The sequence below is a fragment of the Lemur catta genome, chromosome 3 (assembly GCF_020740605.2).
Source record: "Lemur catta isolate mLemCat1 chromosome 3, mLemCat1.pri, whole genome shotgun sequence".
Taxonomy (NCBI): domain Eukaryota; kingdom Metazoa; phylum Chordata; class Mammalia; order Primates; family Lemuridae; genus Lemur; species Lemur catta.
In genome coordinates, this window is record NC_059130.1 from 119,509,954 (window position 1) to 119,537,604 (window position 27,651).

Consider the following 27,651-nt stretch of genomic DNA (forward strand, 5'->3'; position numbering starts at 1 on the left):
AGGGCAGGGAGCTGCCCACGACACTCCTGGGGCATGAGGCACCCCCTGTCCACTAATTGGCTGTGCCCTGTGTGTCTCTCACCAGGAACGGATTGCCCACAGATAAACCAGCTGTCACCGAAGATGTAAACATTTACCAGAAATATATTGCCAGGTAGGGCCCTGGGGAGGAGCCTGCCCTGGAGAGAAGGTGGGGGGCCAGGAGTGGCAGGGGACTCGGACCATCCGACATCTGACGGCGAGGGCCAAGGTGGCTGCCTTCTCCCACCCCCACGCATTTCTGTCCCTAAACTCTCCCAGCCCCTTTGTACTCCAGGCCACACAGTCCCTATGTGGCTTATTATCCGAGTAGGGCCAGGGTGCAGGCAGGGCCCAGCGCCGGGCCTGGCTGCAGGTGAGGGCACCCCCTCCAGCTGGTCCAGGTCCTACCCTGACACGGAGCCTGGGATAGGACGTGGGCCACTGTGGAGCTGCTGGGGTTAAGAAGGGGTGTGCACAGGTGTCCTTGCTGACACAGCCCAGTGGGCTCCCCTGGCCTGGACACCACCAGACTCCAGGCCTCCCCCTTTCCATCCCAAAGGCCGCGGGATTGGTAGGTGAGGAGCCTTCGCTGCGACACATTCCCCCAAATGAGACCCCACCCCCGCCCCCACACTGCTGGTGCCTGGAGCAGCGTGTGGCCGGAGCCAGGCCTGGCATCTGTCTTTCTGCTGATCTTACAAGTTCTTGCCATCCCCTCTGTCTCCACCTCCCGTGTCCCTCTGTTTTTCCAGCTTTGGGTGGTTCTATCTTCCCTTTATTATTATTATTACCATTATTATTAGTGCCTCAGCAGATGGCCCTTTTGGCAGCTTCAGCCTGAGTATTTATGTGCAAGTGGATTTTCCCTCTACCATGGGGGATTTCTCTCACTCTCCTGCAGTCTCACGTCATCCTCAGAGGGGGACAGGCAGGCTGAATGAGCCACCTTCTCCACAGTTGTCGTGGTGTGCTCTCTCTAGAGTGGCCTCCACAGGCCTGGCCGTCACCGAGGCCGTGAGAGCCACATCCCAGCAGCATCAGGGCCTGGGGAAGGAGCGGGGCTTTCTGGGAGGCGGGCAGTGGCCGGGCAGCACGGGGCTGCGGCTGCGGAGTTGGCTGGAGAGTGAGCTCCCTGCCGCAGGAAGCCAAACAGATGCTGCGCTTTAAAAATTCATAACTCTGGAATGTTTCAAGTGTCAGGAAAAGCCCAGGACACAGAGAGCCCTTTAACACCTCTCAGCAGCAGAGCCTCAGGCTGGGCCAGCCAGGGCCCCCAGCACCTGCCCCGAGCTGGGTGGAGGGTGGCGGCTGGGAGTTGGTCAGGCAGCTACCTCCAGAAAGGGCAGGTGGGCCGCCGTGGGTGCTCTGCCTTCCCTCCGATCCCAGATCTCTTCCCCTGTCTGTCTCCCCCTGCTCTGGATTTCAGCCTGAATCAGCGTCTTCCTGCCCCCTCTTGGGGCCAGGCCTCTTTGCCCTGCATGGTGCTCACTCCCCGGCTGATGCTGGCAGGCATGTAGCTCCATGAGCCCAGTCACTCCCCCGGCCTTCCCAGGCCTCTCTGCCCCTCCACATCCCCACACAGGGCCCAGGGCCCTCTGAACCCCAGCAGCACTCCTCTGGGGCACGGTCACAGAAGAGGCAGCCCTTCAGGCTGAGGGCCCTGGAAGAGTCCTCCCTAGGGCTGGCCCGCAGACAGGGCCCTGACCCCACCCCCTCGTCTCTTCAGGTTCTCGGGCAGTCAGCACTGTGGCCACATCCACTGTGCCTACCAGTACCGCGAGCACTACCACTGCCTCGACCCCGAGTGCAACTATCAGGTACGGGCTGCACAGGGACACACTCCGCTGCCCACCCACTGCGCAGTGTGGAGGCTCTTCCTGGAAGTGGGACAGGGGGTGCTTAGTTCTACTCAGGCCACTTGACCTTAACTTGGGTAGGTACGGGCCAGAAAATCTGCCAGCTTGTCTGTCTTCCCTGATTCCTGCCGACAAAGCCATTCACACCCTGGTGATCATAATTCAAGCTCCCTCCCATTGAGAGTCTGCCATGTACGGCGGACTGAGCCAGTCAGCCTACGCACCTTATCTATTTGACTCTTTCCACTGGCCTTGTCAGGTTGGTGTTACTGCCCCATTTTAAAGATGATAACATTGAAGTTCAGACAGAGTGTCGCTATGTCTGAAGCCACCCTCGCGGGTGCAGAGCTAGTGAGTCAGGTGGGAGTTCAGGCAGCCTGCACACCTGTCTTGCCAGGGATCCCAGCCTGGCATAGCCTACAGACTGAGCCATCACCCACCAGAGACCCTGCCTTCAAGGCCTGGCCTGATTTATCATCGGTGCTCGTGGGCATGGCTGGGAGCCTGGGAGAAGGTCAGGGAAAGATCTGTGGTCCTTGAACCTTTGGAATTGTTCCTCGAAAGGGCTGGTGTGCTTGGAACAGCCCTTGGACAGTCTGGGCTGCCTCAACCCCAAGCAGAGTTATTTACAGGGAGACCTGAGGGCCATGGGGCCAGCACCTGGCCCAGGGGCTCTTGGCACATTGGCGGATGGGGGGCACGGATGGGGAGTCCAGGCTCTTGCTGACTTAGTGCTCTCTCCTGGCAGAGGTTCACAAGTAAGCAGGATGTGATTCGACACTACAACATGCACAAGAAGCGTGACAACTCCCTGCAGCACGGCTTCATGCGCTTCAGCCCACTGGATGACTGCAGCGTCTACTACCACGGCTGCCACCTCAACGGGAAGAGCACCCACTACCACTGCATGCAGGTGCCTGCCACCCCCACCCGGTGTTTAGGGCAGCCTGTGGGGACCGGCCCAGGCAGCTCTAGGACCTTGCAGCCAACTCCAGCTTGGGCCCTCCCCCGCCAAGCCCCACTCCCCGAGGCAGGGCCACCCCTGTGGGCAGGGCCCTGGTGATCAGGAGCCCCCTCCTCCTGGCTCAGGACAGGGACTGGGAGTCCAGGGGCTCAAGCTTGGGCAGTGTCTGGTGGGCCAGGGCGGGGCCTTCCCCATGGCCATACTTGGTGTGGATGAAATTCAGTGAGCTGTTTATACAGACCGACATTTTTCAGGCTTTAACACCAAGAGCAGCATTGCAAATGATTCCTGAGGAGGTTTTTGTTTAATTCTTTGTTTTAATGCCACGCAGAGTCTGGGCTTTTTCAAGGTGTCAGGCCGAGGAGGAGCGACTTTGGGTTGCAAATAGCAGCCGCTGCACCTCCCCCGGTATTTGTCAGGGGTTGTTATGGCCTCTGTGAAACAACCTGGGCCGTGAGGAGAGGGGGGCCCACCCTCCGGGCTCTGAGATGGTGCAGACACTGGCACGGCCCAGCCTTCAAGAGTGTTCAGATTCCACGGGTTTTTACTCAATATGGCAACATTGCCTGCCTGGCCCGGGTGGGGTGGGGTGGGAGGGCCTGTGCCCAGAACCGTCCACTAAGCAAATCTCTGGGCTAAAGGTGACCTCCAGACCTCCTGGTCTAGCCCGTCCACCTCCTGAGGGCTTTACAGGTAGGGCCTCAGACTGGGATTCCAAACCCAACTGCTGCAGAATGAGTCTCCCTCCCCTGTGCCGAAAAGTGTCCAGGGTCTCTGAAGATGCCCTGATCCTCCGCATAGGCAGGGCCAGGCCTCAGCAGGTCTTGGTCCCTCCCTGCGGGGGTTGAGGGATTTATAGAGGTTTCTGCTTCCGTTCCTCTGTTGACCTGAGGTCACCGTTCAGATGTTGAGAGGTGCTGAAGGTCCCCTGAGCAGGGTAGTGGCCACAGCCGCACCCAGTAGTTCTGACCTTGGCCCAGGAGCACCCAGACTCAGTTTCCTGACCGCCATTCTGACGTGTGCAGGTGGGCTGTAACAAGGTGTACACGAGCACGTCAGATGTGATGACCCATGAGAACTTCCACAAGAAGAACACCCAGCTCATCAATGACGGATTCCAGCGTTTCCGAGCCACTGAGGACTGTGGCACAGCCGACTGCCAGTTCTATGGACAGAAGACCACACACTTCCACTGCAGGTAAGCAGAACCTGGCCAAGGTGGCTCCTGGGCTGGAGGGGGGCAGGAAACCAGGCTTATGGGACAGCTCAGGGCCCTGCCTCCTCCAGGACAGCAAGGATAGGAGTTGAGGGCTCCTCAGAGGCCTGGGTCTTCCATCTGGGGGCTGTTCCTCCCAGGGCCACAGTGGCAGCAGGGCAGGGCCTCCCCTGTGCCCCATGAGACCCCGTGACAGGCTCCCAATGTCCCATCCAGGCGCCCTGGCTGCACATTCACCTTTAAGAACAAGTGTGACATTGAGAAGCACAAGAGCTACCACATCAAGGACGATGCCTACGCCAAGGACGGCTTCAAGAAGTTCTACAAGTACGAGGAGTGCAAGTATGAGGGCTGCGTGTACAGCAAGGCCACCAACCACTTCCACTGCATCCGTGCCGGCTGCGGCTTCACCTTCACCTCCACCAGCCAGATGACCTCGCACAAGCGCAAGCACGAGCGCCGGCACATCCGCTCCTCGGGCGTGCTGGGGCTGCCCCCCTCGCTGCTGGGCGCCAAGGACACGGAGCACGAGGAGTCCAGTAACGATGACCTCGTTGACTTCTCTGCCCTGAGCAGCAAGAACTCCAGCCTGAGCGCCTCCCCCACCAGCCAGCAGTCCTCCGCCTCCCTAGCCACTGCCACCGCCACCACCGAGGCCGTGCCCGGCACCACCAAGCCGCCCAGCAGCAAGATCTCGGGGCTGCTGCCCCAGGGCCTGCCTGGCTCCATCCCCCTGGCGCTGGCCCTCTCCAACTCGGGGCTGCCCACCCCTGCACCCTACTTCCCCATCCTTGCTGGCCGTGGGAGTGCCTCCCTGCCCGTGGGTGCCCCCGGCCTCTTGGGTGCCGTGTCCTCTGGGGCAGCAGCCACAGCGGCCCCTGACACACCCGCTGTGGTCGCCTCAGGAGCAGGAGACTCGGCCCCCACGGCAGCTGCCTCTGTCGCAGTGCCGCCTGCCTCCATCATGGAGAGGATCTCTGCGAGCAAGGGCCTCATCTCACCCATGATGGCCAGACTGGCTGCGGCTGCCCTCAAGCCCTCTGCCACCTTTGACCCAGGTGAGCAGGCTGGGCCCTGCCCAGGAAGCAAACACCTTTTGGACCTGGGTGGCTCCCTGGCCTCAGGTTTTGGAACAGAGCAGGGGGGTGTTTGGAAGAGGCATCTGTGTGGTCCCTGCACCCGAGTGTCTGTCCTGCCAGCATCCCCCCTCTGCCTGGTCTCTGCCTCCATCCTGTTTATTTCTTTGGGGGGGCCCCTCATCCTGGCCTACCCCCCACTGGGAGCTCTTGCTCTTGTTTCTCAGGGACAGTAATCCCTGCCTCGTGGGCTGCCTGGCATCCCGGGGGCCACACAGGGCCCCTCCCTTCCTGTCTGCTCATCCTCCCCCCTGCAAGTCCATCCCTGATGAGAGAAGGCCCAGCACCCGGGCGTCCTGGGTCTGCTGCAGCTGACCTGGAGGGGCTGAGAGTCCAGCCCTGGGGGAGGCTGGCTGCACCTCACACCTGGACAGCCCCTCAAGGCCTGGGGACACCCTTCCCAGGCTCCTCCCTCTGTGAGTTGCCCCGTAGAACTTTCTGGACAATGGAGGCCTTCTATGCTACACCGTCTAGCGTGGCAGCCGCTAGCCACGTGTGGCTGTTGAGTGCTTGAAGCTGGCTTTGTGACAGAGAAACTGGATTTTAACTCTGAGTAGCTACAGCTGGCCAGTGGCTGCCAAGTGGGACAGTGCAGGGCTGGAGCCACCGAGTCACGGCATCTTCTTCACTTGGGCTCCCTGGGGGGGGGGGGCAGTTATTCCTCCCTCTTTTCTTCCCTCCCTCCCTCTCTCTATCTCTCTCTTTTTTTTCTTTCTATAATTTTTTGAATTGTCTATTGTTTTAAATGTTTCTACTATTTTTCTCTGGATTTGGGGGTACTTTTCTGTTTACCTCACTCCTCTCCCTGTCCCCGCATCTGGTAACGAGTAATTGCTGAATCCCTAAGAAGAGTACAGTTCCCGTCTGGCGTGAGGCTCATGTCATTCATTCACTGAACAACCGCGGATGCTTGCTGAGGGCGGCTTGCTGGGTGCTTGCTGGGAGCCAGGCAGGCAGCGGGTGCTGGGGACACAGCAGGCAAGACAACAGACAGACAAAAGTCCTGCCCTGTGGAGCTGACGGAACAGTGGGGGATGGTCTGTCCCCAGCACATAGCTAGGACTTGACCCTCAGCAGTCTGGCCCCTGGGCCTGGATGCTCTGCACCCACTCCAGACCGTCTCGGAACCAGCCAAGACTGAGGGTCCCTGCGGCTCCGCGGGGGCTCTTCCTGGACCTTGCAGGGGGCTGCCAGTGCTTGGTGGGGGTGGGGCTGGGCCATGTTTCCCTGGGGACCTTGGGCAAGGGACTCTGGAGAGCTGCTGGAATGTGGACTCCTGAGATCTGAAAACTCTGTCACATGCCCAGTGGGACACTCGTACCAGGTGGCATTGTGGAATAACCCACCTTCCGTGCGAGGTGTGGGAGGGGCCCTGGCTGGTCACACCCCTCTGGCCAGTTGCCTGCAGACTGGGGCAGGGCCCACTCCAGGGCCACCCTGGGCTCGGTGGCCAGAGTGTCTAATACTTTGTTTTCTTTAGAAAAACCTCCTTCCCCCGAAAGAAAGGTCAAGGGAAAGGGAGGGGGCCGTTTCCCTTTATTTTTTAATAAAATGCCACTTGCTGTCTGTGAAGCAGCTCTCTGTCAGCTGGAGCGCCTTGGGGCAAATTAATATTTCAGTCACTGGGGGATTGTGGAGGAAGCTGCCGGACAGGTCCCTGTCAGCAGCTCCTCTTGCCCCTGCCCTGCCCGGGCTCCTGCAGCCTCGCCTGCCCAGCTCCCACCCGGACCCAGCCAGCCGGCTGCCGGGCGGGCCTGTGTCCCTGCACTGGACAGCTTGACGGGCGAGGTCACACCGCTTGAACCGCTCTGATTGGCTGTCAGCTCCCATCGCCCTGACACAGCAGATGCCCTTCCCAGGCATGCTCAGTGCTCCCGCTGTCGCCCCAGCAACCGCGGGCCGGGGACCTGCGGAGGGGCCGCTCCCAGTCCAGATCTGCCACTTTCCCTCAGCATTAACAGAGTCTTTAATAAAAGCCTAAGCGGCAGCCCCACAAATTGACTGTGACAGTTGGTGGAGCAAATGAAGGGCCCCCGCCCCCACCCCAGCCCCTTCCCCAGCCTCCCGCCCTTCTCCTCCAGGAGGCCCTGAGCCAGGACAACTTTGACATAATTTTGCAATAATTATCACTTGAAGAATTGCCACACAGTGGCAAGCGTCGCAAGTGATCACGTCAGTGAGGAGAATCGCTGACCAGCAGCGGGGCCTCCCTGAGCCCCGGCCCACCCGGCCTGCTGCCCTCCGTCCAGGGGGGCTGCAGTCTGCGCCCACATGCAGCCTTCAGCCCCGCTGACCCGTCTTCCCTCCCCTGTAGGAAGCGGGCAGCAGGCCACCCCCGCCAGGTTCCCCCCGGCCCAGGTGAAGCAGGAGCCTGGTGAGAACGCCGGCGCCCCTGGCCCCCACGAGGCTTCCCAAGACCGCAGTCTAGACCTGACTGTGAAGGAGCCCAGGTGAGGCGGGCAGCAGGCCCCTCAGGAGCCAGCCCCCTGGGGACAGCACCCAGCGCTGGAGCCCAGAGGGTCCTCCTGCTCAGGCAGCCGCGGCAGTCGGGCCTGGAGCCCACGGTCAGGCTGGGTGGGGCCCGCCTCCGGGCTCGGTCCCTGGCTGTCTGAGCTCAAGCCCCTTGGTTTGTGTGTTCTAGTAATGAATCAAATGGCCACGCAGTCCCGGCAAATTCATCTCTTTTATCCTCGCTTATGAATAAGGTAAGAACCATCCATCACACGCCTCCCTTTCCCCCACCCAAAGAAATTAAAGCTGTGCTGGGGGGGGGGGGAATGTGTTTGTTTTTTAATGTTTTGCCTCTAATAAGATGAGTTTGTACCATTTAAATTTTGAGGCCATTTTTCATCGGATATAATTTCAGAGCCACTGCTTACAAATTAATTTAATGAACTGGCTGAAGAAATATATTCCAGCCCCTGACACCTTTTTTTCCCTTCAGATGGAGGGCTCCGAAAGCTTTTCCAGAGCCCTCTAACTTCTTTCGCTCTTAGTTATTAATATTATTTATTTATTTTATATATTTTTTGTTTGTTTAAAAAGGGGTGGCGGGGGAATAAAGTGGGAGCAAAACATCAATTTCCACTTTTCGGGTTGAGTAATGGTCTCGGACGCCTTCCGGAGAGGTCGCTCTGGAATATTTATTTTAAATAATGCAGGGTCTTTGTAAATTATACATCATCTCAAATATATTTTTCCCCTTCACATGATAAATTTGACTACAGCAAGATTAATTTGGTTACTGTACACAAGTGACTGCTGAGGAGGGAGCTGGGCCTGGGCTGGACCTCGCGAGGCTGGGGTCCCGCTGGGCGCTGGGCAGGAAGGGGCCTCTGCTGCCCTGCCCCTGCCCCGCCCCCTTCTCTGTGCCTGCTGCCTGCTGTCCTGCTCTCCGTCCCCTCCTCTGGCCACTGCCCCGCACCCCACTCCCTCCCGCCCGCAGTGAGCCTGTCCATCTCCCCCGCGAGTCTCACTGGAGCTGCTCCTCCTTTGTGTGCCTTCTCTTGTTCTCAAGGAATTCATAGGGGTTCCCCCATCCCTCCTCCTCCTGCATTTCTTTTGAAAACCTTCTGGCAGGAAATAACCAGGGAGCCGCAAAGTCTGGGGAAAGCTGGGCTGCAGTGCGCACCCTGAGTTGCAGCCTCAGCCTGAATGATGCAGGCGGGCACCGCGGTTTGTGCGCAGGAGGCCTGGGGAGGCCTCGCAGCTCCGGCCCTGCAGCTCCAGGCTCAGTTCAGAGGGCTCTTCCACAGCCAGAGCCACGCGGGGTCAGACCCCGCTCAGCACTGCCATGCTTGGGTCGGTTCAGGCAGCCCGGAGCGGCTGCTGCTCCCTGAGCAGCGTGTCTTGTGTCGTGAGGTCCTCCAGCCCCAAGCTCGGCCTCTGTCCTCACAGATGTCTCAGGGCAACCCCAGCCTTGGAAGCCTGTTGAACATCAAGACGGAAGTGGAAGGAAACCCCACCGTGGAGTCCTCGCCCTTCCTCGGCAAGGCCGTGAAGGCGCTGGTTCAGGAGAAGCTGTCAGAGCCCTGGAAGGTGTATCTTCGCAGGTGAGGGGCTTGTTGGGAGGGTAGGGCCAGGCCAGGCTGCCGGCCACGCCCACCCATCCTGCCCCACCCTGTCGCTCGTGCCAGAGCCCCCAGCTCTCCTCTAACAGCTGGCTCCTCTGGCTAGGTTTGGTACCAAAGACTTCTGCAACGCCCAGTGTGACTTCCTGCACAAGGCCCATTTCCACTGCCTGGTGGAGGAGTGTGGCGCGCTCTTCAGCACCCTGGACGGGGCCATCAAGCATGCAAAGTGAGTGGGGGTTCTGGGGGGCCCATTTAAACACAGTCCCATTTATCCCAGCCTAGCTGTGGACTGGGTGGGGCTGCGGCCTGCACAGGCCCGAGTGCACGTCCCACCAGACCACAGAAGCTGAGCTGACTTCTCAGAAGGTGCTGCCCCCAAAACGGTGGGCTTCCCACGCTCCTTCTCTGAGCCTTTGCCCAGGCCCCACCTTGAGGCCCTGAGTGATGGTGGGTACTCCACCAGATCCCAACCACAGAGACCCCCTACAGAGCCCAGCTGGAGAGACCTGGCTTTGACCCTGGGGCGGGAACCCTGGGTGAAGCCCTTTCCAAGCCACGGTATTACAGCTTCAGATTCCTTTTGACCTAAAAATAATGAAATTAATTTGTAAATCCCATTCAGTTTAAAGGCAGTGAGTCTAGCCACCACAAATTGAACTCAGAATTTGTAAACATTTAATACAGATCTTCAGGGCTCTCTAAGCCCCAGACCAGGCTGTTCTCAGCACATGGGCATCCCAGCTGCTAGTCCGCAGAAGAGAGTCCTGCCTTAAAACCTCAGAGTGGGTGATGGAGGGAAGGGCTTCAGGAGGCAGGGCTTGCTGTCACATGCGTGCACACACAATGAAGGAGCTAGGGACAGAGGAAGGTTGCAGTAGGAGGGTAAGGATAGGGCAGAGCCAGGAGCCCAAGTTCAGAGTCAGAGGACACAGCAGTCTGCCCTCTAGTCCTTCTGTCCTGGTGGGTGCTGGGAGCCCCCTGGAGCCCAGTGCTGGGATGAAGTAGGGACACTGGGCCCCTAGGCTTGCAGTGGGAACACAGCACCCCTCCGAGGTGTGCCCAGCCAGGGAGGGGCTGGCCTGCGCAGGCACTTCTGGCCTCCCCGCCTGAGACACCCTTTCCGCCTCTCACAGCTTCCACTTCCGGACGGAGGGGGGAGCAGCGAAAGGAAACGCAGAGGCTTCCTTCCCGGCCTCAGCTGCTGAGACCAAACCTTCCACAGCCCCCTCATCCCCACCAGCGCCTCCTGTCACCACGGCCACGGTTTCGTCTCTGGAGGGGCCCACTCCCAGCCTGGCCTCCGTGCCCTCCACCCCCACCCTGCTCGCCTGGAAGCAGCTGGCTTCCACCATACCCCAGATGCCTCAGATTCCAGCGTCGGTGCCTCACCTGCCCGCTTCGCCCTTGGCAACGACTTCTCTAGAGAACGCCAAGCCCCAGGTCAAACCCGGATTCCTCCAGTTCCAGGAGAAGTGAGTCCCTCGATGAGCCGGGAGTCCCATGTTCCCCTCGCGTCTTGGGAGTAGGTGCTAGCAAGGGCGGCTGAGGAGGCCCTGCTCCTCACCCTGCAGTTAGCGCTGGCCGTCCCCTGCCTCTCTGGGACATGGCCATTGGGCGATGTCCTTCTAGCCAAAGATGCTGCTGCTCATACCTCACTGCCTATTCCCGGAGCAGGTGTCCGGGTGGGGGAGACGGTAGAGGTAGTGGCCTCTGCTCCGGGCGGGCAGGTGGTGATCACGCAAGGACCGGCCTGGGTGGGCTGGGCGTGGTAGTCCTCAAAGGATGTTTGCTTGCCCGACAAAGAGGGCTGCATCTCCCTCCGGGCCTCCGCGTGGGCATCCTCAGGGGTGCACACCCATGGTAGAATGTCTGCAGGGCTGGGGAGGTCACAGACAGGGCGAGGGGGCACTCACCTGCACAGGGTCTGAGCTCTCAGGGGTGGAAGGGACCCTCCTCACTGGATGGTGGTGGCTCCTTGTGGCGAGAACGGTGACTTTGTATCATAATGTGTGCGGCTTCCTGTTCTCAATAAAAGTAATAAATTGGATTATTTATACCGCCTGAGTGGCAGCTGTCCTCCCTCTCTGAGCACCTGGGGCTGAGCCCATGGCATGAAAGAGGACCGGCGCTCCTCTCCGTCCCTCCCCACCCTCCCTTCCTCCCTTCTCTCCAAAGTGGCAGCCCACCGTGGGTCTGCTGCATGGGGACCGCAGTGTTGCCAACCAGAGCAGAAGACTGGAGCCCGCCGTCCTGCCGCACCCTCTGCAGCTGTGAGGCAGGGCTCCAGGTCAGGGCACCCAAGGGCAGGCCAGCCATGGGGAGTTGGCCTAGCACCCCCTCTCCTCTCCTGATGGCCCCTGTCACTCTGCTGGCTCGTGAGGTTGAGTGACTGGAGGCCCCGAGCTGACCCTGGGGAGCCCCAGTAGCTGTGAGCCTCCGCAGGACCCGACACCAGGCACATGTTCCCACTTGCCGAGGCCCATAGTGCAGAGCTTCCTGGTAGGGCTGCCCACCCATCTGCAGCCTGTCAGCCAGCCACATCCAAGGCAGTGCAGGTACCATGCCAGCCGGGGCCTCACAGGCATCCCGCCAGGGTTGGCAGCATCATCCTTATTTTCATACCCGAGAAGTTATTACAGCCATCCTTATCTATAATCCTGAGGTGTGGCCGTGGAAACTACGTGTCCCAGCATGCAATGCTCTGGGCACCCTGCACATTGCGATCCCTGAGCACCATGCACAGCTCCTAAAAGGAGGCAGGAATGCATGCTGGGATCTGTAGTCTCCTGTGGCTGAGTCGTCCTGCTGAGCAGGAGAGCAGCCTGGGGCTGTTCCTCTTGAGTGTACCACTGGTGATGGGGGAGCGAACCCCAACACGAGCAAAGTCAGGACGCTGGCACGGAGGGCTCGGGGATGCCAATGACCTGGGCTGTGGTTTCCTTCTAGCGATCCTTGCCTCGCAACGGACTGCAAGTATGCCAACAAGTTCCACTTCCACTGTCTCTTTGGGAACTGCAAGTACGTCTGCAAAACCTCTGGCAAGGCCGAATCCCACTGCCTGGACCACATCAACCCCAACAACAACCTGGTGAACGTGCGAGACCAGTTTGCTTACTACTCCCTGCAGTGTCTCTGTCCAAATCAGGTCAGCATGGTGGCGAGCGGAGGGGAGGGGCGGACAGGGATGGGGAGGCAGCAGCCTAGGACAGGCTTCTCCTGGCAAAGACTGCATTTCTCACACCCTTTTTCACTTGGCCTCCACCAGACTCTGGAAAGGACACTGGCTGCCCCTAGGTCCCTGGGCAGGGGTCCAGATTGGTGCTAAGTTGGCGAGGTCTGTCCTTTCAGTCCCAACCCCCAGTGGCAACTCAATGCTGGGCAGCCACTGTGCACTCAGCATCACTCTTGCCCATCCTGGAACTAGCTATGTCCCCTTTCCCCAAAGGCCTAGAATTTTAAACTAGGATAAAGAAGTAGAACTGCCGTGCAGGACAGGAAGCTTAGGCCGGATTCACCTTAGCGGCCTTACTCCGAAGACCACCCAAAGAGTCTGAGTCTTCATCTGGGCTTGCCCAGAAGAGTGCTAGGATAGATTAGTGATGTCTGCTCTGGGCGTGGGTAAGGCAAGATTACCAGGTAGGATGTTTTAGTGAAATGACACATGAAAGGTCTTTATACGATTGTGTTTTCTGATTCTGAGCGTGGAAGAGCCCATGTGTGCAAAGGGACTGCCACATCCTGGAGGCCTGGGACAGGTAGGAGACCTGGAAGTCACCCACCTGTCCTGACCCTCCTGTGCCCGCCTACAGCACTGCGAGTTCCGGATGCGCGGGCACTACCACTGCCTCCGGACCGGCTGCCACTTCGTGACCAACATCACCACCAAGCTGCCGTGGCACGTAAAGAAGCACGAAAAGGCTGAGCGGCGGGCGGCCAATGGATTCAAGTACTTCACCAAGCGCGAGGAGTGCGGCAGGCTAGGTACTGGAGGCGGGGCAGGGACTGCCAGCGGGCAGCAAGACCGTGGCCACCTCTCCTGCTCCCCGCTCCTGCCCCCACCTCAGGCTCCATGTTGTGTCAAACACAGATATCACAGGCCAGGCATTGCCAGACCTGGGAAACGGTCAAAACCCAAACAGCCCAGCAAATAGGCTGGGGGTGACTCAGGCCCCTCCACCCGAAACAAACACCCCGGGACCTCATGGCCAGCTTGAGGGCTTGGCTTAGTTCTTTTTCCTTTTTCTTTTACTTTTCAGCAGGGTTTGCAGGTAAGTCTTACGAGTTCAAAATTCCTTGCCATGGGATCTCTTATCATGGCCTAAATTATGAGTTTTTGTCCAGAATGAGCCATGGTTGGTTTGTTCATTCATTCATTCATTCAACGGCTATGTACAGACAGCCATGTGCTAGTCTCTGTTCAATGCCGGGGCCTTGGGGGTGGTGGCAGTGGCAGTGGCAGCTCGGATTTTCTGAGCACCCACTATGTGCTGGCTCTGGGCTTGGTGCTGGGGTCTGGTGGGTAGAGAACAATCCAGTTCACTGTGGGCTCAGCTGGAGCAGCTGTGACTTGGGGCACCCGAAGGAGGGGGCCAGGCCTCTGGGAAGGGGAGGCCACAAATGGCCCTGAACTTGGCAGCAGATGCCTCAGAGTTAACTCTCTGCGGAGAGCTGGGCCCGGGCAGGGAGAGGCCAGCCCCAGCCCGGAACAGGACCTCCCTACTGGACTCGCTGGCCGGGGCTTGCTGAGGCTGCCTGGGTGCAGGGGGAGCTCCAGGGCCGGCAGGCAGAGAGCAGAGCCCACCCTCCTGCTTCAGGACGCAGCCACGTATTCGTGGGCCTGTGGCTGTGGGGCCGGGATCTCCCTAGGAATAGACTGGAAACCGGAGGGCAGGTGGAGCCTGTGGGCAAGGCCTGTTGTGGCCCCCGTGGCTGTGGCAGCAGGGTCTTGTGGGGGTGGGGTCATCTGCAGTCTGGCTTTCCACAGGTGAAGGGAAGGGTAAGATACTCAAAGTCACCTCCCAGAAAAGAAAGGAAACAAACCTTTCCTTCAGGTATTAATTCAGAAAGGATCCACAGCCAGGGAGAGGGTTGGTAACCATGGTACTATGGCAACAGGTGTCAACACTCGGTGGCCTGTGCTGTTCCTGAGCTCAGTTTACAGATGTCAGGGTATTCTGTAGTTGCCATTATTTATCCAACTTTTGGTGTTTTTGGTGGTAGCTGGGGCCAGACAAAGCTGGGGGCTGATACAAGGCACCTGGCCAGCTCGGGCGCCATGGCAGCGGGCAGGCCCTCACCTGCCCTGCTGATACCGTTTCAGTGCTGCTGTTTGTTCTCGGCCCAGAGCAAGGTGGGAGGGGGGAAGTGGAGGGGCAGACAGGACCCCGGACTCTCCAGAGGAGATGTGGGGACAGGTGGCTTGCTGGGAAGTGGCTGACCTAGTAGACAGGATCCATTAGGGTCCCTTGCCCTAGAGCTGTGGACCCCTCTCCCATATGGGGCCAGGGATGGGGGCCAGCCTGTCGTCACATGCCTCTGTGCTAGGCTGGGGGGAGGCTCAGGGTTTGGACAGCCAGGTGGCCTTGGACTGCTTGGCCATCCTCACAGGAGTGCCACCTCAGAGGAAAGTTCCCCGTCCGCAGACACCATCTGCCTTGTTGGCCACACTTCCCCTGTGCCCAGCACAGTGCCCAGCACACACTGGGTGCCAAGAGCACTGGCAGGCTAGGGAGGCTCATACCAGGTGGGGCTGTGTCCACAGGCTGCAAGTACAACCAGGTGAACAGCCACTTCCACTGCATCCGGGAGGGCTGCCAGTTCTCCTTCCTCCTCAAGCACCAGATGACCTCCCACGCCCGGAAGCACATGCGGAGGATGCTGGGGAAGAACTTCGATCGCGTGCCCCCCTCCCAGGTGAGACCCAGAGCAGGCGGGCAGCCCCTTCATAACCAGGCTGGCTGGAGTACATTGACAGTCCCAAGCTTGCTGCTAGGCAGGTATCACCCAAGGTGACAGCCTGCCCCCCAGCCCAGCTTCCTCAGGGACCCCTGTTTCCTTTTAGGGCCCCCCAAGCCTGATGGACACTGAGACAGATGAGTACATGGACTATACCGGCTGCAGCCCGGGCGCCATGTCCTCTGAGTCGTCCACCATGGACCGAAGCTGCTCCAGCACCCCTGTGGGCAATGAGAGCACCGCGGCAGGTGAGCGGGCGGGCGCGGGCTGCTGGCTGGGGCGAGGCCCTCCTCCCAAGGCCCAGCACCACTGGGTCCAGCCTGGGACAGAAGGTTCGCGGTCAAGCAGCCTCAGAGGACAGGCTGGTGTGCAGCAGAGCTGGCCTGGGGCACGTGGGTCATGGAGGCCCCTCCCACCATCCTCCCGCCTCCCCACACTCTGCCCTTCGAGACAGCCTCCAGGAGAGGAACCTGGGCTTGTCCCCTCTGAGAGCTACCAAGTACATAGAGCAGCAGCCCCTGGCCCAGGGGCAGGTGGGGGGCCCAGCCCTGCCACCTGCTCCCCACTGCCCTGCCCTGCCCAGCCCAGCCCCCTGCTGCCCCATGACCCTCCCTGCGCCCCCTCCTGGTCTCTCTCCTGCCCCCTCTTCTTTGTGGCACCTCTCTCTGCTCCTCTGCACACATTTTCATATCATACTTGCTTCTGCCATTGGGTTTCTCATTTTGGTTCTTTTTGTTTGTTTGTTCTTTGTTTTGGTTTCTTTTTTTTTTTTTTTTTCTGCTTTTCTCCACCCTCTCCAGGCTGCCCGGCTCCTCCTCCTCTTCCTCCTCCTCCTCCTGCTGCCGCCGGTGACGAGGCTGCCCGCCTGGCCCCGCAGCCCCCACCGACTGCATCCTTCTCACCGGCTGTGCTCCGGCCGCCCCTCCCCACCCTCCCATGCCTCTTCTCTCCGTCCTGTCTCTCATACTCTCTGCTCAGTGCCACTCTCGGAGCCAGCCGGGGCCTGGCCCACCCCATCAGCAGTCCGCCCAGCTTCCCGCCCGTCACTGCCACTCCAACTCCAGTAAAAAGTGACGTCCCCCTAGTTCAGGACGCCGCAGGTAACTCACACGAGCCTTCTCAGCAGTCTCTGTCACCCCAACTGACCCTCAAGGCCATGGTCCAGGACCTGACTCCTATACCCCTCACAGCCAAGCACCCCTGAGATGAGAGACTCTGGTCTCCATGCCAAGGTCAGCGCCCTGTGGCTCTTGGTCAGCATGGGCAGGCCAGGACGTCGGGGCCAGAGATTCGCCCCCTCCCAGCGGCTGCTCAGGGCCTCAGAGATGGCTGTGCCCGCCCCGCTCCCACATCCCTGCTGGACGCCCTGTGGGTCCACCTTCCTCAGCCCTGGGCAAGGCAGAGCCCATCGCTCCTGCCCTCAGAAGTCCGCCTGACCTGGCTCTAGGGAGAGGCAGACGTGCTTGGGAAGGTTTGCTGGTGCTGGGCCCTGCCCACGTTCGGAGGGTCCCGATTCTAGCCTGACCCACCCCCTGCCAGCTGTGCAGGAAGAAGAAATCTCTGTGGCCCCGAGCAGTGCTCAGTGGCAGAGGTGCCTCCTCGTCCCTTCCCCAGATCTGGTGCCCCACAGGGAAGGAGCCTGCTTGCCCCGTGCCTTGGGTGTAGACGGCACCGAGCTCTGTCTCTTCCTCTGTTCACTCTTGCCTGGCATCCTGACTGAGCAGAGCTGCTGCGCCAGGCCTCAGGAGTCACTGCAGGTGGCAGGGCCTAGCGTCCCCACCTTCATGGACTTCAGGCCATCAAAAGCTCTGCTTCTGGCATAACCAGACCCTGTGACTTCAGACCCAAAGCAGCGGCTCCTCACACACCTGAGTCTCAAGGCCTAAGACCATCCCCTGCCCCTGCCTGGGCATCCCCACCCCACCGCAGTCCTTGGTTTCTCTTCGTCTGCTCAGAGTGGGTGGCGGCCTGTTCCCCAGAAGCGCAGTGCAGATGTCTGGTGGCCACGGTGGTTGCTTGGCATTCTAGGCAGGCTAAGGGGCCCAAGCCAGTCGGCCCTGTGGGAGGCCGGAGGACGCCCAGCACCCACTCTGGTAGGGCTGGCCTGAGAGTATCTTCTGTTGTTTCTGAGGGGCGGGGTGGGGAGCGCCGGGACCAGCTGCCCGTGCGGCCAGCGTCCCCTCACCCAGAGCTGTAGGCCCTGCAGGTGCCTCCCAGACAGCGGTAAAGCAGCACAACCCCGGCCTTGGCAATGGGGCGTCCTAAGTTCCAGAAGCAGTCTGGGGCAGGTGGGCACGGATGGGCGTCTGTCCCTGGCTGGGCCCCTGCTCCAATCTTGGCCCAGGTAGGAGGCTCTGAGCTCTCTGAGATCCGGCCCCTCGGCAGGCCTGCCCTCTCCCAGCCCTCTAGGAGCAGAAAACTCCAACAAGACCTTAAAGAACCTTCTGGTACCAAGGAGAAGGTGTACCTCAGGGCAGGGAGTCACAGCCCCACGCAGCCCTGGGGCGCTTGGCACCCCCGCCATGAGTAGGCAGGTCCCCTGTGCAGACAGGCCACAGCCGGGAAACTGGTTCGCCGGCAGGAAAAGGAGCCAGCCTGTCCCTCATTAGAGGCAGGCGGGTGATGGCGTCCTGGCCCCCATCCAACTTGGGTAATTACACTCTGCCGACCTAGATTCCCCCTTCAGCCTCAATTAGCGCCAGGACGTGTCCTCACTTCCCACCCAAACTGCCCAGGAAGCAGCCACCACATCCCCCAGAGCTGGTTGGTCTGCCCCCTGGGCGGATGCCTGTGCGGTCATCTTGCACGCATGGGATGACAAGGGGAAGCCTGGGACCCCTGCTGTCCTGGGGGTGGGAGGGTGACAGTAGGAGAGGCCACCTTGTCCGTACATGCTGCCCTCTGGCCCCTGTGGCAAGATCAGGGCCCTGTGTGGGAGTCACCCTGCAGTGGTGCCCACATGGGCACCGCTGGGCCAAAGAGGCACCCCTTCTGCACTGACCTTCCCCCCCTCCCCAGGGAACACCATCTCCATGCCAACAGCCTCGGGGGCCAAAAAGCGCTTCTGGATCATCGAGGACATGTCACCGTTCGGCAAGCGGCGGAAGACGGCCTCCTCTCGCAAGATGCTGGACGAGGGCATGATGCTGGAGGGCTTCCGGCGCTTCGACCTCTATGAGGACTGCAAGGACGCGGCCTGCCAGTTCTCGCTCAAGGTCACCCACTACCACTGCACGCGCGAGAACTGCGGCTACAAGTTCTGCGGGCGCACGCACATGTACAAGCACGCGCAGCACCACGACCGCGTGGACAACCTCGTGCTGGACGACTTCAAGCGCTTCAAGGCCTCGCTCAGCTGCCACTTCGCCGACTGCCCCTTCTCGGGCACCAGCACGCACTTCCACTGCCTGCGCTGTCGCTTCCGCTGCACGGACAGCACCAAGGTCACCGCGCACCGCAAGCACCACGGCAAGCAGGACGTGATCAGCGCCGCCGGCTTCCGCCAGTTCAGCTCGAGCGCCGACTGCGCCGTGCCGGACTGCAAGTACAAGCTCAAGTGCTCGCACTTCCACTGCACCTACCCGGGCTGCCGCCACACGGTCGTGGGCATGTCGCAGATGGACTCGCACAAGCGCAAGCACGAGAAGCAGGAGCGCGGCGAGCCGCTGGCCGAGGGCCCCGCGCCCGGGCCGCCGGTCAGCCTGGACGGCTCGCTCACGCTGGGCGCCGAGCCGGGGGGCTCGCTGCTCTTCCTGCAGACGGCCGCCGCCGGCCTGGGCCTGGCGCTCGGCGACGCGGGCGACCCCGGCCCGCCCGACACCGCCCCCGGGCCGCGGGAGGCTCCCGCCGCGCCCGGTCCGGCCGCCGGGGAGTCCTCGCAGGAGGACGAGGAGGAGGAGCTGGAGCTCCCGGAAGAGGAGGCCGAGGACGACGAGGATGAGGACGACGACGAGGACGACGACGACGACGAGGACGATGAGGACGACGACGACGAGGACCTGCGCACCGACTCCGAGGAGTCTCTGCCCGAGGCGGCGGCCGAGGCGGCGGGGGCGGGCGCGCGGACCCCAGCCCTGGCGACTCTGGGCGCCCCCGGCCCCGCGCCCGCCGCCGCCTCGCCCTAGCCGCGCCCAGCCCTGCGCAGGTGGGACGTGGCCACTGCTGTCCCCGATTTTGTAAGAAACGCTATTTATAAGTGACGCTTCCGTCTGAACAGAGCTCCGCGCGCTTGGGTCCGCCCGGCCCCGCCCGCCCCGCCGGTGCTTCCGGACCCCGAGTCCGTCTCAGGACAGGCGGGGACCCCCTGGTGCTCCGCGGCGCCCCCGGCTCGCGCGCAGCCCGGCTGCTGAAGGACAGGCCGCCGGCGGCCCTTTGCTGGCTGAAATGCGGGGGACTTCAGGGAAACAAGGTGCTCTGCCCAGCGGGCCGAGGGGCGGGGGTCCTGGCCGCTGCCTGAGCCGCGCCCGTGACCCTGGTTCAGGACCCGGCCGGGCGGGGGCCTGCGGGACCCCACCCTAGCCACGGGGCGGGGGCGGGGCCGGCACCGGCGCGGCTGCCTGGGCCTCCGGTTAGTGCAGCTAAGACCCTCCCCTGCCCGGGAGGGTGCGGCGGACGGCGGCCAGCACCGTTGACACTACAGGGACCGTCGAGGAAATCTCTTGGAATTAGCAGCCAGCCCGGCGCTCCGCGGCCTCTCCGCCCCTCGGAGGCCTGGCCGCGCCCCGTGACGCCTGGGCCCAGGGAGACAGAGGCCGGTGCAAAAGGTGGGGGCTCGGGGCCCGGGGCTGGGCCGCACTGGTGGTGCAAACAGGAAGGATGCGACTGGTTTTGGCTTTAATATTCAAAATGGAAAAAAATACAAGAAAGTTGTACAGTATTTTTTCCTGTAAAGGTTATTATTCTACGTAGAACAAAAAGGAAAAAAAAAGCAGGCGTGGGAAGAGCGCAGAGCGCCCAGGCCCGGGCTGGAGCTGCGGTTTCTCTAGAGGCCTTAGCAGGTGAGGCTGTCTGCACACAGCACTGACGGAGCTGCGTGATTCCAACTTTTAACTTGAATTCTGTAGGGACAAGAAAAACGGACTGTTGTTGATACAAGTTTGTAGTTAATTTAACATTTGAGGTTTTCTCTATTGGTTATGCGTGTGGCTTTATAGGGCTTTTTTTTTCCAGTTTGTTTTATAATTTTGTTTGGGATGTTTCTTTGGTGGGGCAGCCCACCTGGATTTGGTTCCCTTTTCAAAACATCCCCTTTCTGGAGGCCATCAGAGCAGAGCGCAGGGCCTCACCTGGTGGGCACGCACCTGGCCGGTGGCTCTGAGGTCCCCAGGGACCAGGGGCTGGTCCAGTCCCCGGCGAGGGCAGGTGGCCTAGGGCCCCTCCTGGCCACCTTCTCTACTCCCAGCCACGAGCTGGCGGCAGGTCGGGCCACAGGGAGATGGAGGGGTGGGGTGGAAGCCACCACCCAGAAGCCCCCTCCCCAAAGGTCTCCAAGGGGAGCCTGACCCATCTGGGGGACAGTGGTTTACTTTTCCTTTTTCCTTCTTTTTTCTGTCCTCTTGGCTGCCCCCAGCCAGAAAGCCAGGACCACCTGAGCTGGAGAGGGAGCAGGGCGGGAGGAGAGGTCAGAGGAGTGTACCTGATTCAACCGGAAATGAGTTGTTTTCCAAACAGCCCCGACCAGAGCCTCCTGGAATCTGTGGGCACCACGTGCTGCCGCGGAGCATCTGCCCAGACTCTGACCCACCACGGAACCGTGGAAGGGGTTTTGTAAAGGACACACACACACATACACACACATTTTTCAATGTAGCGAAATCAAACAAGAAGAAAAAAAAGAAGACGCCGCAGTGCGAAGTCCAGCCTTTTGTAACCTTCATGTTGCACACTAGGACTACAAGCCATTGCTAGCTCATTTTGAATTTTAACGTGTAATTTTTGTTTTATTTTATTTCTGTGGGGAAAACAATGCTTGATCCACCAATGCTTTTTAATGTTTTATAACTATGTATGTGTATATATATAAATATGAAATAATATGTATGCACATATGTGTGTGTATATATCTATATGTATATACATATATAGATATATAGAGATATATAGAGAGGTTTTGAGACAAAAAAATGCAGAACGTGAAAACCGAACTGAACAGCGTGTGCTCTGATTACTTGAATCTGGTCTCCTCGGCACCTGGTTATTAAGAACTGAATATTTTTCCACTTGAATTTAGTGCTATTAGAAATTTAATATATGTGTTTTATTTATTTGATTTTTTTTTTGCATGACTGATGCAAGGTTTGACATTTTCACTCAATAAAAACTGGAAAAAAATCTATCAAGTTATCTTTTATTTTTAAAATCAAACTCAAGTAGCTGGCCATGACCCAGCTGTGTGGGGCGACACAAACACAGCCAGGCTCCAGTGCCAGCGGAGGGAGGGAAGGAAGGCGTTGGTCACCGCTCAACCCTGGCAGGGGAGGGGGGACAGACCAGTTTTGCCCCAGGGCATCAGGCCAGCATCTCCCAGGTTGCTAGGGACAGGCAGTTGGGGGCTCAGGCCTGTCCCCCCAGCACTGCCCCAAGCCCCGGCTCGAGGCCCCGGAGCCACCCTCAGGCAGAGCAGTCAGGTCTTGGACATCGGGTAAAGGCTCAGAGGCCTCTCCAGGACCCCCTGGCCAACTCCCTCCTTTCCCAACTGGGGCTACCAGGCCGTACTTGGCAGGGCCATCCTCTGCCTCCTCCCTCGGCTCCTTCCTCCTTCCTGCAGGGACCTGCCCGGGCTGGGAACGGCGCGTACCCGGATCCGATCCGGATGCTGGCGCGGCTCCTGCCTGGAGCACGCGATGGCAGAGCCAGAGGGGGCCGATTCCTGGGTCTGTAGCCACCAGCCCAGAGCCCAAGCTGCCAGCTCTGGTGACACTGTGGTTGGGGACTCCCATTAGACCCACCCCAGAGTGCAGGCCGCCCCAGTGCTCCAGGAGCTCAGGTGGCTGTCCAGTCTGCCCTGACACTTGCACCAGGTGACCTGCTTGTCAAGAAAACTCGGCATCATGTTGCCTGTCCTGCCCTGAGATGACTTCCAGGTGGCTGGAACTTCCCAGAGCCTCAAGGAGGGGACACGTGTGGGGCCCGTCACGACCCTGGTGGGGAATGTCTCATCCAGGTTCCTGACGAGGAAGTGGGTAGACTTAGGGGCCAGAGGTTAAGTCGCGGCAGCGCGCTCCTCCCTCGCGGAGCCTGGCGCTCGGGCACAGCCGCCCAGGGCCCGGCGGCCAGCTCACTGTCATCTTCCAGCACAGAAGCCGGACTCCAGCCCAGCCTCAGTGCGGACGGCCCTTCCCTTTCTTCTTTCCTCCTGGAACGCGGCCCACAGGCTATTTACATAAATATGTTTGTAACAGACACGAAAATATATACTTTTTTCTGTCTTATTAAAATGTTCAAGTTGGAACTCGCCTATTGTTTGTGGATATCTCGATTCTGTTAAATAAAACAGTGACTAATTTATGGGATAAAACACAAGTTCAACAAATTAAAACCATTATTGGAGCTCCCGTGGGGCCCAAGGGGAGGCAGGGAGCCAGGCCCCGGCCTCAGCTGTGGGTGGGTGGTGCGACCACAGGCTCCCTCCGGGCCCCGGCGCGGTGGGCAGCTCTCGGGGGCAGGTCTCGGGCGCCTGGGGCCCAGCGGAGGGAGGCCGGGGACTTGAGGCAGTTTGCTGACCTTGGCCAGACCCCAAAACAGCCCCCTCCTCACCTGCCTCCAGGGCTTCTGGGCCTGGATGGACGTCGGGGGACCCACAGCGGTGGGCAGGAGGCCCAGCCTAGCCTGGGGCAGAACAAGCAGGGCCCCGAGCAACACCGTGAAGGCCCCGAGCCCAGCCCGGGGAAGGGGCCCGGGGTGTCAGTGGCTCCTTCAGAAGGGTCTCAGAGGAGCAGGATGCTGCATCCATTGTGCCAAGTCCCAGGGTCTGCCCCAGACGGCAGAGAGATGTGTCCTCACACCCCCAGGATGCACTTGTGCCCACTCTGAGACCGCGTTCCAGCCCCACCTCCCACAGCCAGTGGGGCGCCCGCCCTGGTGCTGGGGAGTGGGCCGCAGCATCCGTGTGGCTGGCTGGACTCGGTAGGAAACGCAGTAAAACATATTTTCCTTCTATGATTTCATTAGCTGTGGTGTGTGATGCTCCTACACCCAAACCGGGGGCAAATTCTAGAGGTTTGTAACCTCTTGGAAAGAGCCAGAACCAGCTGCACAGGCTCACGGCTGAGCTCAGGGGCCTGCCCACCTCCCACAGACCTGGCCCGGCTGGGTGCTACCGTGGCTGAGTCACCCAGGGCAGCCGGGCACAGCATTCAACGAATGGCCTTGCCTTGCCCCCTCCTGGACACACAGTGACGGGCAGCCCCCTCCCTGGGCGCCACGTACAGGCCACCCGGCAAAGGCACCACGTCCATCCACTGCCACAAGAGGTGGCCCTGCCCCCACAGGTAGCCTTGGTCCAGGGCCAGGGCACAGGTTGGCGGTACAAAGCACTGCTGCCCCAAGCCCCAGGCCTCTAGGAAGCAGGGCCCCTCAGCAGGCTGGAATCCCAGTGACTTTGCCAGGACTGACGAGGCCAGGCCTAGGCCACCTGTGTGGGGAGGAGCTGCCCCACCCTCCAGGCAGGTCAGACAGGAAGTGGCTCCCAGGAGGCTCAGAGCCAGCACCAGAGCGGCCAGACCCAGCCGCTGGCCTCCCGGGAGCCCCACACCACTGCAGGGAAACTTGGTTTCCCCACCAAAGAATGCCCCTGCCTCCCTGGGCCGCTGCCACACTCGTCTGTAAGGCCTGGAAGCGATCCTCCCGGGGCTGCGGGGCGGAAGGCTGGACCTGGGGTGTCACAGGTTTGTTTAGCACATTAACTACCGTGTGAGTCGTATTTAACTCATGCTAGTTTTGAACCCGGGGCTCCGTGAATTGTATGTAACTCACACGTCTCTTCACCTTGGGAGCCACAAGAACTGTTTCTCAAGTTGCATATAACTCATGCACAGAAAACAGTAAAAAATAACAAATTTTTCATTAAATTAGAAAGGATCGTTTTGTTTCGAAGTTTTCATTCTATTTCGTAATACAACATTGTGGCCCCAAGGAACAACTCTTTTTTCTAGTGTGGCAGTCAGGGCGTTAAAGCCATGAACCTTTAAAGAAGGTCTTTCCAGCACTCGTCAAGGCACAAGGAAAGGTCTCAGGCATAAGAAATTATAACACATCTCATCTCTTCTTCTAGGAGAACATGAACTTTAAAGAGCTGGATACACTTAGCCCAGCGTGGTGGCGCGCGCCTGTGGTCCCAGCTACTCAGGAGGCTGAGGCGGGAGGATCGCTTGAGCCCAGGAGTTTGAGGTTGCAGTGAGCGAGGCTGGCATCACTGCGCTCTAGCCTGGGCGACAGAGCGAGACCTTATCAATCAATCCATCCATCAAGCGCTTGGTGAAAGGAAACAATGTTGCTCCCGACTGGGGTTAAGTCACCCCTCGAGCGATGCCTTACACAGAGCGTCCGGGAGAGCCGCGGTCTGAGCGGCGGCCGGTGTGGGAAGGTGCGGGGCGAGGGGCTTCCAGAGTGTCGGGGCCCACGGGCCCTGCATGAGTACGGCTGTGCCACACGCGTGTGGATGCGTGCCAGCCTGGGCGCAGAGCAGGTGGTGGCCACACGTCCACACAGCAGCCTGGAGGTGTCTGCTGCGTCCCTCCCCTTGGCCAGCTGGTGGCCCGTCCCTGTGCAGCACAGAGGAGCAGGGGCCAGAAGAGTGTCCGGGCCCCTCCTGCCAGAGACGAGGCCTGGGGCACCCCCAGGCGATCACTTCGCCGGAGGATGCAGCCTCACCTGTGGGTCTCACTGGTGCCTTCGTGCCTGAGCCACCTGGAGCCTCTGACCCTCTTCTCTAGGTGCTTTGGCGAAGCCAGTTTAAACAAACAGAGAAACACGAAGATTAAGTCAACTCCTGGGGACCAGGTCGTCTGAGAGTGGCTCCTGCCCATACTCTTCCTCCCTCTTGGGCCCTGGGGCTGGGCCATGGCAGGGAGGGCAGGAGAGGAGCCTTCAACTCTTCCACTTCCACCTGGGTGTGAGGGCCCAAAGGACAAGCACAATTCGCTGTTTTTAAGACAAGCAGGACGCTGAAGAGGAGCTTCTGGTTTTCCAGGGGTGGGGTGGGGAGCGGGGAGAGCCCGGAGCGCCAGGACAGCCAACCGGCGGGAAGGCGGGAGGGCAGGAGCGCTGCCTCGCTCCCTCCCACGCTGACGTCAGCGCTGGGTATGCACCTCCTTCCACAAGAGGGAAACCAAGTGAATGCTTTGGGGTGCGAACTCAGCACCCCTTCCCTGACCCAGCACGCTCCCTTTCCCCACCCGGGGGTGCCAGGTGCCTGCAGGGCTGAAGAGGGGCTGCTCTGGCCCGGGCACTGCCCCTCGGCCCCTCCTGGAGAGGGCGCAGTCCCCAGGCGGCGGGACCCCACCCCGGGGACACTCCCCTGCCACCCGGCCTGCTCCTTGGGCGTCAGGAGCACCGAGGCAGGTCCGCTCTGTCTCTCTCAAATGAGACGACCCTGCCCAAGGTAGAGCCAGCGAGTCACTAGAGGAGCGGGGGGACCCAGGCAAGCGTGTCCACGCAAAGGTCAGGACAGCCGGCCTGCAGCCTCCAAGCACGGGGCTATTTCTTTCCTAAAAGACACTTTATAAAAATATACTGTAATTGAGTTAATCATCTTCTCCCTTCCAGAAAGGGCCTGACAGGCGCTGCCCGCTGCTCACTTCTGCCCCATTTCGAATATTTTTACCTTATTTGGATGAAATGCATTATTTTTCTAATGAAAGGCTTTTTTTCAAAGGGCTGTTTTCCCTGGTCCAGCAGCTGCCTTTATTAGGCAGCACTCACGCCGTTTTGGGGAGGGGTTTTTCTCTCCCTGAAATCACGCCAGACTCTGTCCTCAAAGGCCGAATTCGGTGCTCAGGACCCACAGGGGCAAAAGGCCTCCGGGCCCCAGGTTTCCATCCCTTTTTCCTCCAAGCTTGAGCCCAGGGACCCTGGAGCTACTGTCCCCGGGGCTGGCGAAGACCCGCCTGGCGCTGCCCACCCCAGGGAGAGGAAAGGCCCAGCTCTCGAGGGAGGGGCGCAGGCAGGGGCCCCGGTCATGGCTGGCGCTTTGCTTCCCCAGCACCAACCCCAGCAGCTCGGGCTCCATTTCCGTCCCAGGGTAGCTCCTCGGGTCTCCCTGCTGGTCCCACTGGAGGAGGGGCCTCTGAAAAGTCACAGATGATGGCCAGTGTGCACCAAACTAAGGGGGCACAGCCTCTCAGTCACCAGCCTGCCCAGGATCCAGCTGTTTCCATTCACCACGGAGGGTCCATGGCACAGCAGTTTGGGAAGTGAGACCCTCAGTCACCAGCCCCTAACAGCCGGGACACAGCCCGGCCTGCCCTGGCCCTGCTGGTCCGTCTCTTCTGCCAGCCTGGCTCCCAGACACTGGGACTCCTGAGGGCCCCTGGCAGGGCAGGGTCCCCTCCTCTAGGCAAGGCTAGTAGACCCTGGGCACTGGGAAACCTGCTACTTCAGGGACAAGGAGGGGGACAAGCTGTAGTGGTGACCCTCAGCCTAGGCTGTGTGTCCCCAGGGAACAGTGGCTGGAAACAACGGCCAGAGGAGGGTCCGTTGAGGCTGAGCAAGAAAGACACAACCTGCAGGCCGGAAACCAGACTGGGCACTGGATGCCCCCGAGGGTCAGGGTCAGCAGAGTCACAGTGTCCTGCCACCTCCGCAGGCCCCTGGTCGGGCTTTGCTGCACAGGGAGAGGTGGCTCGGGCGGGGGAGAGGTGTCTTCTGGGACAAAACAGCCCCAGTACCAGGTGTCAGCCCAGCCGCCGCGTCTTCCTCCTTCCCCAGGGCACGGCGGGTGGCCCAGGGGGCACGGACCGCCCGGCCCCACCCACAGCAGCCGCCCAGCGGCTACTTCCAAAGCCGCTGTGTCTACACCACTCTCGAGGACACCACAGTACCCACAGTCCCCAAGCCTGGTCCCGACATGTCCCTCGGCAGGAGCTTCTGGCCCTGCTATTCCAGTTCAGCAAACGCTCCGCGAAAGCCGAGGGAGACAGGGAGGGCAGGAGCCAGAGGAGACGGGAGGAAGAGAGGAGGACACACACCCTCCTGGGAGACATTCATCCATTTAAGGAAGGAGAGCTCGTCGCGCTCGGCAGCAGGCCTATATACAGTAACAGGAGGTCCCTTCTCCTGCGGGCAGACACCCCGGACCCAGGAATGAGCCCCTCCAGTGGCGGCTGAGCAGCCGCGGAACCCGGGACAGCGCCCGCCGTCGGCCCAAGTGCAGGGGCTGCCCCCACTCGGGGCCACAGGGTGCCAGGGGCAGACAGGGAGCCGCAGGCAGGAA

At 60.4% G+C, this 27,651-nt stretch overlaps 1 protein-coding gene and 1 long non-coding RNA gene across 5 annotated transcripts in view; one reads left to right on the forward strand and one right to left on the reverse strand.

Annotated features, from left to right (window-relative positions):
• Window positions 1-20,289, forward strand: part of CASZ1 (castor zinc finger 1) — a 145,750-nt gene extending 125,461 nt beyond the window's left edge. For all 3 annotated transcript variants that reach the window (XM_045546163.1, XM_045546161.1, XM_045546162.1), the window contains 15 exons: window positions 86-154; window positions 1,748-1,838; window positions 2,626-2,790; window positions 3,867-4,039; window positions 4,274-5,115; window positions 7,508-7,643; window positions 7,835-7,898; window positions 9,091-9,245; window positions 9,370-9,492; window positions 10,400-10,738; window positions 12,213-12,411; window positions 13,076-13,247; window positions 15,028-15,179; window positions 15,328-15,469; window positions 18,240-20,289. In XM_045546163.1, coding sequence (XP_045402119.1) covers window positions 86-154; window positions 1,748-1,838; window positions 2,626-2,790; window positions 3,867-4,039; window positions 4,274-5,115; window positions 7,508-7,643; window positions 7,835-7,898; window positions 9,091-9,245; window positions 9,370-9,492; window positions 10,400-10,738; window positions 12,213-12,411; window positions 13,076-13,247; window positions 15,028-15,179; window positions 15,328-15,469; window positions 18,240-19,345 — 3,928 coding nt within the window. In that variant the 3' untranslated portion in view covers window positions 19,346-20,289. The remainder of the gene's footprint in view (window positions 1-85; window positions 155-1,747; window positions 1,839-2,625; window positions 2,791-3,866; window positions 4,040-4,273; window positions 5,116-7,507; window positions 7,644-7,834; window positions 7,899-9,090; window positions 9,246-9,369; window positions 9,493-10,399; window positions 10,739-12,212; window positions 12,412-13,075; window positions 13,248-15,027; window positions 15,180-15,327; window positions 15,470-18,239) is intronic.
• LOC123634487 lies at window positions 9,925-15,612 on the reverse strand. Of its 2 annotated transcripts, none has more exons than XR_006733930.1 (3): window positions 15,378-15,612; window positions 10,656-11,285; window positions 9,925-10,118 (listed from the first exon to the last, which is right to left on the reverse strand). It is a non-coding gene; the product is annotated as an uncharacterized LOC123634487 (long non-coding RNA). The 2 variants fall into 2 exon arrangements; XR_006733931.1 differs by lacking the exon at window positions 15,378-15,612 and adding an exon at window positions 13,046-13,769.
• Window positions 20,290-27,651: the final 7,362 nt, after the last annotated feature.